This window comes from Centruroides sculpturatus, unplaced genomic scaffold, assembly GCF_000671375.1.
Source record: "Centruroides sculpturatus isolate CEXI.00-Female unplaced genomic scaffold, Cexi_2.0 scaffold595, whole genome shotgun sequence".
In the NCBI taxonomy this organism is placed as follows: Eukaryota; Metazoa; Arthropoda; class Arachnida; order Scorpiones; family Buthidae; genus Centruroides; species Centruroides sculpturatus.
This window is the reverse complement of record NW_019384912.1, coordinates 181,414-193,470: the sequence shown is the minus strand read 5'-3', so window position 1 is coordinate 193,470 and position 12,057 is coordinate 181,414. Positions and strand designations below refer to the sequence as shown.

The 12,057-nt window shown below is 35.3% G+C and overlaps 1 protein-coding gene across 1 annotated transcript in view; it reads left to right on the top strand.

Annotated features, from left to right (window-relative positions):
- The window catches only part of LOC111631664 (zinc finger protein 658B-like), a 20,636-nt gene extending 10,007 nt beyond the window's left edge, over window positions 1–10,629 (top strand). Inside the window, exons 5-8 of the mRNA XM_023375961.1 lie at window positions 2,223–2,343; window positions 5,996–6,271; window positions 6,683–6,898; window positions 10,137–10,629. Of these exons, the coding sequence (XP_023231729.1) occupies window positions 2,223–2,343; window positions 5,996–6,271; window positions 6,683–6,898; window positions 10,137–10,454 (931 nt within the window). The 3' untranslated portion in view covers window positions 10,455–10,629. The remainder of the gene's footprint in view (window positions 1–2,222; window positions 2,344–5,995; window positions 6,272–6,682; window positions 6,899–10,136) is intronic.
- Window positions 10,630–12,057: the final 1,428 nt, after the last annotated feature.

Sequence of the window (12,057 nt, the reverse complement as noted above, 5' to 3'; positions counted from 1 at the left end):
GGATAAGATTGAAGAGGTTGGTGGGGCAGGCTACGTTGTTGAGCCCCTTGAGGATCAAGGGCCACCAGACGCTGTCAAAGGCCTTCTCGATGTCTAGGCTTATGCCTAAGACATATTTGTACTGGTTGAGGAGTTGACGAATATTGGTGGTGACATTATGGATTGCGTCATTAGAAGACCTTTGGTGTCTGAAGCCAAATTGTGCCCCGTGGAGCCTATCCGTGGCTTCCACGTGCCAAGTTAGCCTTGTGGTAATTAACTTTTCTAACACCTTACCCAAAATGGGAAGGAGCGAAATCGGCCTGCACGTGGACAAGCCAGGTTTGGGAATAGGAACCAGCTTGGCTACCTTCCAGGCTTCCGGGAAAATGCCATGCTGCAGGCAGATGTTGTAGATATGCAGCAGTTGAGTAGGGAACAAGTCCCAGAGCTTTTTCACAAGTTTTACTGAGATGCCATCAATGCCAGGAGCTTTAGTAGCTGGAAGCTCACTGATTATCTTATCCACCTCATGCTGTTCGAAAGGAGGGGTGTTTGGATTGATTATGTTATGGTAGTCTGCTTTCCTGATATCTTGTTGCCATGTGTCATCATCCGCAGGGTTGTCATTGAGGCAGAAGGTGTTTATTTTTTTCTTCATGACGTCTGTTAAATTATCATTGTTACTAGTTTCAAGGATGTGACTTCTTGTTAGCTTGCCCATGCAGAGCTTTGTTATATAGCCCCAGGGGTTGCTGGAGGCTTTTGTACAGTAGCTCCTCCAAGAGGTGATCTTTGCATTTTTTATTTCTTGCTTATAAATCTGATTCTGTAGGTATTGTTCTTTGAGGTAGCTGCGTTCTGGTTCGTTTCTACAATTTTGATATTTCTTCTGGAGGTGTCTAACACTTTTGCGCATATCGGAGAGCTTTGCATCCCACCAGGGGACAGCCCTGTGGCGACGAGAGGTACGAGGAATGAATAGATTGCAGGCGATGTTAATGTTTTCAATAGAGCTGTCAAGAAAATTACTGGCGTCATCGAAATCACTGGGGTTGTAAGTGGTGAGTTTTGTCTGAAGGAGGCTGGTGAGGCCATCCCAATCAGCACGTGATAAATTATAACGTAGTGGAAGGTCGGTGTTACCAGTGGTACTTACATTATTTATCGTAAAGTGGAGGTAGGCATGTTCACTGAGTGAATCCTCCTGTAGGACCCTCCAGCCCGTGACGAGATTAGAGCACTGAAATGAGGCAGCAGTAATGTCGATCCAGCTGTGGCCCCTAGAACTGTAGAATGTTGGTGGGGAATGTGGATCATTTATCAGAATTAAGTTATTGGTGGCAAGAAAATCGCCTAAGGCAGTCCCTCTGTCGTCCACATGCTCGCCCCCCCCCAGGCAGGGGAGTGTGAATTGAAATCACCAACAAGGAGAAGGTTGTTGTACTGAAGGTTGTTGATAGTGTCTTGGAGATGGTCCAAGAAGCTGTTAATATTGTTATTGTAGGGACAGTAGCCGTTAATGATAATAAAGGTGCTGTTATTTATATTTGTCTCAATGCACACAATGTGCTCATTGCTGTGTTGGCTGTGAAGAAGAATTGGAAAGTTTTTGTTGTTTATGACAGAGATAGCCCAGGGATAGTTTGTTGTTCTTTTTATGACAGTAGTGGAAGTGGGAAGACATGCAGGGATGTTCCTTTGACAATATGGCTCCTGAATGAAAATAAAGTCATGTTCCTTTGACAATATGGCTCCTGAATGAAAATAAAGTCATATTTGTTGATGTTGGCAGTTAAGAGAGAAGTGGCATTAATGCCTCTGCCCAAGTTGATTTGGAGAAAACTTATTTGTTGTTGATTATTCCGAGCCATAATCGGTTATGGAGAAAATGTTTAGCTTGGTTCTTTGATAGACTGGGCAGGAGCTGTCTCTAGCATTATGATCAGTGTTTGCGGATTTCTCGTGAAGGCAGTTGCAACATTCTGGTTTCTTTTCTCTGTTAGGGCAATCTTTAAATGAATGTTCCTGGTGGCAGTGGCTACAAGTATTTTTAGTGTGGGCACAGTTTTTTGTTGAATTCCCGTAAGCGCAGCAACGGAAGCACTGCAGGACTGGGCAGAAGTCACCCACCCTGCAGCGGGACCATTCGATATTGATTTTTCCGATCATTAGCAGGTACTTTCGTAATTTAGGTGTTACTTCTAAAACATGATTTTTAAATTTGGCTTCTTTTTTCCCAGTGGTAAATTTTATTCGAAGTTGTTGACCAAATTCCTCTTCAGAGAATGTTTCTCGGATGAGGTTGTTCTGATCGTACATGCGTTTTATAATGCACTCATTTGTCTCATGGTTGGGGACAGAGTATAAAATCATGTGAGGCTTCCTTTTCTTAGGGAGCCTAGTACTGACATCAGGAAGTTTTTCCCTAATGCTAATTTCAAGGTTGGCTATATCTTCTTGTTTTTCGAGGTCAATTGCAACACCTCCACCAGCGATCATTCTAATACGATCGACGCCAATTTTCAAAGCTGAAGGCTGGATTTCCGTTTGCAGCAGTTTCTGAAGTTTTTCACTAGTGCTGTTTTCATCTTTGCTGTATACCAGCAGGACATTATTGGAAGCTGCACGCGTTGCTTGTTCTGCTTTATAGGGCATGTTTACGTTAATACCTGATTTTAGCACTGTGCTATATAGTGGCTGGGTAAAAGCAGTTGTCTTTGCTGTTTCCATGGTGTTTAGCTTTTCTAAGATATTATCCTGTTTTTCCAAAATTTTGCTGTCCTTTTTGTCTTCTATTAATTGGTCTAGCTTGGCAGAAATTGCTTCTAGTTTTTGTATATTAGTGTGGTTGGTGAAAATGTCTATTATACGTTCAACGCTTCTGATGATATATTTAGGATGTTGCTGTTTGCCAATTTTGGCGTCTTTATTATTAGCCAGATAATCCTTGATTTCGTCTAAGACCTCGAATGCAGCCATCTGCTGGTCGGTAGTATTTAAAAAATTGTCCTTAGACATGGTTGCAGATGAGACACAGTGTGAATCAGTTCCCACGTCTACATCAGATGCGCGAGGAAAATGGAAGAGCCCGGCCAACACACTAGTTTACGACCGGCACCAAAAATTATCAACTATGCGTAAACTGAAGTACAGAACAGAAACAAGAGAGCAGGGGTACTCACTGCGAATATTTTACTTTGTAATCCGAAGGAAAATGTTCCGTGGAAGGTCACTGTGATGAGCCGCCGAAGAGAAGTTGCACGTTCCTTCGGTGAAAACTCCAGGAGTTGAGGCACCGCCGAATGGCTGCACCCACCCCATACACACGGACTGCCAAATCCCCAGATTGCCGATACCGGTCAATGTCAAATACCTCTTTTGTCGCATCACTAGTATATCTCAATGGACGCGACAGGGCTGTTGTAGATTTTAAACGTTTCTGACCATAGCTGTAAAAATCTAAATATGTTAAACTTAAAAGTAATTTGTTTTCTAACTAATTCGTTTTAGGACCAAGTGTCCTCAGAAATTTCCAAAATTTACAACTTTTCGGTCACTCTCGTCGAGCTGGAAAAATTTCTGTCTTTATTACATTAATAATACGAAGAAATAAGTGTCTACTGTACTCGGCTATAGATTGATTCGGTTAAGCTTTTCTTTAAGTAAAATTCAGGCTCTTTCGTCAGGGTTTTGTTTACGTCCCCAATCCCCTAATCGATTAATTATTTAACTACTTCTTAGGTAAAAATAAGCCGAAACCAGTTACTTTGTACTCGAATATTTGTAGTCTCGGGAAAAAAGTGGAAAGACAAATTTTTATGACAAACGGATACATAAATCGTAAATGTAAGAAAAATAAATTCTAGAGCTTTTTCTGTACTTCGTGCATCTCTCTCATTCATTAAATTTAGTTGTAAATGACGCTGTCGAAATAACGGTTAATTTTTTAACATTGTACAAGAATTGTACACGTTTTTTTCTACATTCCATTAAACATGAGATATACGAAATCGTAATTTCACCGGTTTAACATTGAAAATGACCGGTTTAATATAAAATCAGAGAGCGGAATAAAAATATCAAATATTTTAATGGATTTTTTAAACTCCTGTCAACTATACAGAACTATCATAAAAACATACACGTAAATTCTTATCGGTGGGGTTAAGTTATAAATCTACTCGTGATTCGCGTAATCGGGCGAGGGCGGCCAAATATCTAGCAGTCAGGTGGCTAACAGCCCAGAACCGGTCCCGGATAGAATTGAATGCGGTATACGTGTAGCATCCACCCAAGGTCCTAGGCTTCCACCGGCTAAACCGGATGAGGTTGTTGCTCCGTAAAGCGCATGCGAGAATCTGACTTTTTGGATGCTGACGATACGGCCTTACACTCCGCTACTAATATTCGAATATACAATAGGAATCTTATCTTTTTTTTCACATGTAGTATAGAAATTTGTAATAAGATAAGTAATGCGGTTATAATAAAATATTGTGCGATTATTTTCATATACAGTAATTAAAATTATGTATTTATTTTTTTAAAGAAAATACAAGAGAAACGGCTCATCCATCGCTTCCAATGACGACACACTACTAAATATTACTAATTTTATTATTGATAATAGCAACTAGCAGGTAGGCCTGGCGTTGATTGGGCAAAAGTAACGATAACTAAGATTAAGATAACTACGTTACAGTCACAGAATGCAAGAATTAGGTTCTCTGTTTCCAGACTAATTAGAGAATTTTTAGATGGTTCTAAAAATATGTTCGATTTTCCGCAAAAACGAAAGAAACTGCATCTGCGTCTTGCACGTCGCTTTCTCTTAACAATTCCATTGTTACTTAAAACTTCCACTGTTACTTAACACTTTCATTATTGATGGAAGTGTTAAAACTTAATCGTGTCTCTCTCCCCGTGGGGAAAAATTTCGAAAAATCCTTTCTTAGTGTGCGTTCTCGTAACGTACCCTAACTGTATACCAAATTTCAACTTTCAACTCCTAACCGTTTGGGCTCTGCGCTTATTATTATTATCATTATCATTATCAACAGTTCTCGATTATATATATAGATTACGCACAATCGTACAACTGTTTTTCAAGTTTTATCGACTCTAGTCTAAATTCAATCTTAATAGTATTATTCGTATTTTTAACAAAATAACAAACATGAAGTAATTTAATGACACCGTGAACAATAAAGAAGACGTTTATGGTGTTTCTACTTTATAAGAACTTTTCGTAATATTTACTTTACATAAAATCTCTTGAGGATGCAGTCTATACATGTGTCGTTCTAACTCATTTTTCTGTTTAAGGCTCCGTTAAACCATTTTCTAATCGTGATTGTCTTTACATATCCCTCCTGGGAAAACTTCAGTGAACGTTTACAAAAATTCAAAATTGATAAACAAAAACTCGTTCTCTACGTCAACAGAGTGAAATGCCAAAATGCATAAAGTACGGATTTAAAACTACTTTTTATTATACATTTGAAAATATGAGTAATAATATAAATGTGACAGCGAAATGTCTTAAATCAGCCAAAAGGCACAGGAGAGAGCAGGAATAAGATGCAATTATATCTCTGTGTTTCTAATTACAGTATTCTTGTGTTCAAATCATGCGCATTTAATCACTTTCGAACAACAATAAAATTATAAATTATTATTTCTCGGCATTGTTGTCTTCATTCTTGCCGAAATTTCTACATTTAATTTAAAAATCTAAATTCACAGCAGTTACTATTTAAATTAAATTAATTAACATCAGAAATGGTGAGTAGAACCTTTATTTTGTCAAACACTTTTAATTTGGCAACGATTTTCAAAAATTTTCGACAGGACACCTTCAATCTTAATTTCGTTTTGTGCCTAGAGCACATATTACAGATTTTAGCATAATTTTCAATGCGTGATAATTATTTATATTACAATAGTTAATTTAGATTTAAATTTTTAAATTTTTACTAATTATTTCTTTTTCTTCAACGTAATTTTTTAAAAGGAAGGAAAACATCAATGCCCAACTTGCGGTAAAACATTTGCGACAAAACGGAATTTACGGAGACATATGCGGATTCACACAAATGAGAAGCCATTTAAATGCAATATCTGCGAACGTCATTTTTCGGATGGAACTAATTTAAGACGGCACTTGCAATCGCATTCGGATGAAAGACCATTCAAGTGCAATTATACAGGTTGTGGATGGAGCTTTAAATGGAAAAAGAATTTAGAACGACACATGTATAGACTGCATCCTCAAGAGATTTTATCTAAAGTAAATATTACGAAAAGTTCTTATAAAGTAGAAACACCATAAACGTCTTCTTTATTGTTCACGGTGTCATTAAATTACTTCATGTTTGTTATTTTGTTAAAAATACGAATAATATTATTAAGATTGAATTTAGATTACGGTCGATAAGACCTGTACGACTGTGCGTAATTGCTAATATCAATAATAAAATTAATAATATTACTCGGCAACACCTTATAAGCTGTATTTTTATAAAATAATTTCCTATACATATAGTTTAGTAAAATTCCGACATGACAATGAAATAAATCGTGAAAGTCGATTTACGACTTTTTTAAATAAATAATTGACATGAAGTATTTGCATTTAAAGAGGTACGTTTCGTGTGTTATATATTGTAAATATTCAATTGAAAACTCAATGAATGATTAGATTCCAGCAGATGACCCGAAGATACAAAGCCGTATATGTCACATTTGCAGAAAACCTTATGAAGATTTATGTGCTTTAAAAATCCACTTGAGAACTCACAACAGAGAATGGCCATTTACTTGTAATTTTTGCAACAGTACATTCCTGTACAAACATAACTTAAACAAACACATCAGAAGGTTCCATCCTGGAGAAGAAAGTCCATCTTGCTCCCAGGTAATTGTATAAATGTGTTGATGAGTGAACTCACAACCGACTATTAGAATGAAAAAATGTCAATAACTTCACCCATTTAACCAGCAAGCATTGTTTCAATATTTATTAATCACACATATTTTACACACGTGTATTTGTTTAATTCGATAATCCGAGTAAATAAGTTTCTTCGTAATTAACAAGAAATTCCTGGTTAAAAATATAGAACCATTTTGAATTCTTCGTCTAATAACAGCCATTAATACGCTCAGACTGAGCATTTTTTGAATGAACTACGGATCATTCGATAATTGGTCTGTATCATAATGTTTGTGTGTCGTTTCGTGTATCTAAGACGAGAGATTAAAATTAACTCTTCAAATTTGATGTTTTTATTGATGAAACTTCATTTTCTAATTACGATTAAATGAGAATTTCTAAAACAATTTTTGTTTTTCTATTTAATAATTATGCAGATATATTCGCGGATTTACACAAATATTTATTAAATAATTTAAAAAACGATGATTTCATTGTGTTCACACGGAGCAAATATCGGTGTCTTTTCTCTCGCGCTCGTATTGTATTATTTTACGCCGATTTCGTTCTTGAGATTTTTGAATTTCGAAATGTGCGTATAATCTCATTGCAATGTCTTCTTTTGTGACACAGCAGACTATTTCATATAACTCGTTCTTAAGGTATTCCATTGAAAAGTAAACTAACATATTTCAAAATTCTGATGCCCTCTTAATAATAATGTATTCGACCTTCGCAGTAGTTTGGTGCTGTTTTAATTTCGATACACATTTCATTTTAAATAACAACTCTGCACACAAAGTTTAACTAAAATATTTTAAACAAGAGCCATTTACTTTCGTTGTAGTATCGTCGTCTCTGTGTTAGCGTGTGTGTTTACCATGAAAATAACGTTAGTTAATTCTTCCTTACTCAAGACCATGCTTTTATTTGTAAGAAAATAATCAATATTCAACATAATTCCTCTGTACTTAAACTTATGGAACACTCTTTGTATATACTACTCGTTATTAACATCTAAAATTAATGTTTTTGTTACATTAAGTGAATGTGTCGCCTTACAAATTAAAGGCCACGGTTAGATAATTCGTCCCCCATTCAGAGTAAATGAATGATGTGGGTAAATATGTAGTAATGTGGGCAACGCAACATTTATTATAAACAAGAAGAAGCTTACAATAATTGTCCGGAATGACATGAAAAATGTCTGTACGTCGGCATATGTATGATATTCCTGGATGAGGATCCAGGGTACGTGGCTTAAAGATTTCAATGGTCTCAGACGAAAAGCTGGAGAATACGGGAACAAAATAAAAGGTTAGAACTTGCATTATCTTTAAGCAGTTACGGAAAAAGACAGCTTGAGAGTGTACTGTACATACATGAAAACAATTGTGGGAAAAATCTCAGTGTCTTCGAGTCCACAGTTTAAATAGGATTTTAGCGGATTAAGTGATTGTGATTTGTTTAGATTTTTCTGCTTCGCTTCGCAATTAATTACTACTGTGTTTCCAGGTGTTTGCTTGTTTGTTAGGTTACAGAAACGCAACACTTGATATTTTGCGTAGGTAGGATGCCTTCCGGGAAGTCTTTTCAAGGGCATCTGTTTATTATCAGGCGTTACAAACATGCAGAAAACCCAAAAAACGACACATGGCCAGCGCATCCAGTGTACAGGAAATGGAACCGCTTTTCCACTGATAGGTCGTTTCAGGGTATAACAAGACTTAGAATATAAGAAATTCGATCGTTCGGATATAATTTGTCCCGGAATTGTTTATTGACCCTTTCCCTCTTTCCTGTATTACGTATTCTTGCTGTTATGTGTACATGACAGGAGAAAGTATGGGAATCGTGTCAAATTTACCGAGCACGTCATTTGCAAATCTCCACGTTTTGAGGTCTCCTGAACACTAAAAAAAAACGATTTCTAAACATTTCGTGGACGTGTGTGCGTAAGGAAGTTGTCTGTGTTTGTGTTGACGTCTATTTCATTTAATATGACAACACGAAAGTTTATACGGTAGCTTGCGTATAAAAGGCATTATTGGTATCAAATTTTTGTGATAAAACTTGAAGAGAGACCTTTTCTCACCAAAGAGAAAGTGTGTAATCACGTGTCATATCTGGCGTGAAGTTGGGTTTAATAAAGATTTTAGTTATTTTTAGCATTTACAGATCTTTATAAAACTCATCTCTACCCTTAATATTAAGTTCTTTGTTGTTTTATAATAATTAAAAATATACAAAGTATTTATTACAAAATCTCGTAATAGGTGACGCCATATAAAATTTTATGTATTTATTATGATTAATTATTAAATAGACACATTTAGAATAAAATCTTATAGAAGTCGGAAAGTTAGGCAACTCTCGCTAGAATTTATAAAGCCATTGTGTTGTCATAATTTGAAATTCAAGAATTTACCGATTCTGTTTTTCACGTTTTTCCTTCCATTCAAATTATTTATCAAACGTTTATTCCATTTTCTCGTTTCGTCGTTTATATTTAATTCAATATAAAAGGCATCATTGGGTCTTTATAAAAAGAAACTTATGAAATCCGTCAAATTATTTAAACAAATAGAGAAGTTTCCGTTGTTGTAATGTATGTCAAGATATCAAAATAAACTAAATACATCAGTGAATTTAAAAAGGTGAAAATACATTTATTTTCACCTGAAATTACTGAGGAAAGTGCCTCCGTGAAAATAATCTTGCGACACAAGTTAGATGATTAAAATGAACTAATGTAATAAATTAACGTATATTAAAAAGCACTTTTAAACACTTTTTACATAGTTTTATTAACGAAATACGAGTATATTTAATTATGAAATTTTAAACAAAATTAATCGGGACCACCTGCCCTTATGACTTTCATATCAAACTCCGTTATCGAAATTATGCAATGAATGACGGACAGAGAAATGATAGTGGGAATTTATAGGTCAATAGTTTTTTCAAATTGTAATGAAATATTTTCGCGAGCCAATAACAAAGTGTTTTCATGCTCCTTCCTTGAATAGCCCGAAATATGTAATGACAAATTAAGAAAGCAACAGTCATTCAGCAGCTGCAGTGAATAATGTTTTATTTATACATATTCAGGAATGTAAAATCATTACAAGTTTTTGTATTACACACGCAAACATTTATTTTGAAAAATACTAAAGATGTATAGAGAGTATATAGTGAATCTTATCGAATACATTTACAGGATATAAAAGACGATATTAAAGACGTTACAAGTGAGAGGAAAAGAAAAGAATTTGATCCGTGTTTTAGTGCAGCAATCGATTCCGACGAAGAACGAAAACAACGTGAAGAAATCCTTTCTGGAATGACGAGTGACATATCACATGAACCTGAAGACATCCATGAAGACACTACCTTCGAAACAGATGTGGTACCATCGACATCTTTCGATCTGTTCCCAGAAGTAAGAATCGATCGATATGAATTGGAGTGTGTCTTGTGTCAAGTTAAATTTGACGACGAACTTTCTCTGCAAGAACATATGAAAAAGTATCATTAAGAATCATTTTCAACGTTAAACACGTTTAAATACTTTTTAGTTCACGATTGTTCCTTTGAAATTTATTCTATATTGATTCGTTTGCTCGTATAGATTTTAAATATGTGATTAAAATTTTAATTTTAGTGAAAAAATCACACGCGTAACTTAATGTTCAAAATTGTAGTGATTTAAACCAAACAAAAATCAATAATAAATTTTCAATTATTTTCATAAAGTTTAGAACTTTTTCTTATTGATAGTTATCAAAATAGTAATCTAATTCAGAATTATATGGAGATTATAGAAAAACAATATATAAACTCTACGTAACACAAATTAAGTGCATAAACTCATTAATTTTTCAACGTTATAGAATCAGAAAATATTTATTCACAATATTAGAACTCTGAGGTTAGCTTCAATCTGTCAATAATAATAATAATAATAATAATAAAGGAGGAGGAAGGGCTGTCTGCTTTTGCAAACTTAGCCCACTAGGAAGAGAAAGGGGTGAAGAAAAGGTTGAAGGAAGGGTTCTGAAGGGAGAAGTATAAAGGAAAAGAGAAAAAGTAACGCTGAAAAAAGTTATCAGGACCTCAGAACGCTGCATCGTAAATTATTAATAACCAAAATTACAAAAGTTGACAAGATCGTTATACAGTATTAACAATTACGAGAAATGGTCCGGTTACAGTAAAATGCAAAACCCATTACATATGGGTAGGTATAAATTAACCTTGAACACAGCAATGTTACAATAACATTAAGAACTGATTACAACTTTAACACGTAGAGAGAATGTAAATATCAGCTTACTATGATATAATAATACAGATTACACGGTACTGTACAGTACGTGAGGACCCGATAAATATAAATGGGAATTGTTTTTTTTAATCTAGAATCTAAAACTAAACTAATACTAGACAACTAAATTATGTACAGAAGAATTCTACACGGCCGATCAATCAATCGCTGATAACATCACTTTTCCGATTTTTCACTGTCTTCCTGCTCATCTTGTCTGTTCTTGTTTTCATTCTGAAGATTTTTTTTCTTTCCTGTAGAAGTCTGGCAGAAGAGACCTGGTGCTGTCAATAAACCTTTCAAAACACTTCCAGAGATTTTTCTTATCAAAAATGTTTTGTATTGTTGGTGGCCAATTATGACCTTCTTGAAGGCATTCCCTATAGAATGGAATGCGTTGATCCTCATATCGTTCACAGTGGAATATAAAATGAATGGCATCTCCTACACTATTATTGTCGCACCGGCATTTATCAGTGTTTCTCTTCTTAAGCGGTAGAGGTAGGCCATAAAATTGCCGTGCCCCGTTAAACATTGGGTGGTTTCGGATCTAGGTTTGTAGTAATTAGCCTTGAAGCGATTAGTAATAGAGGGAATAAACTGGTGGCAAAGTCTCCCCGTTGTAGAATTATTCCAATTTTCCTGCCATTCAAGTAGTGCCCATTCGTTTAAGAAATTTTTCAGTGTTGATTTTGGTAACCTGGTATATGTATCGGGTCTTGAGAGTATCAGCCATTTTGGCCAAAGAATCGCCCAGTTCGTTTCCTTTATGTCCTTTATGAGCTTGTATCCAATTGAATTGAATATTGCGGGT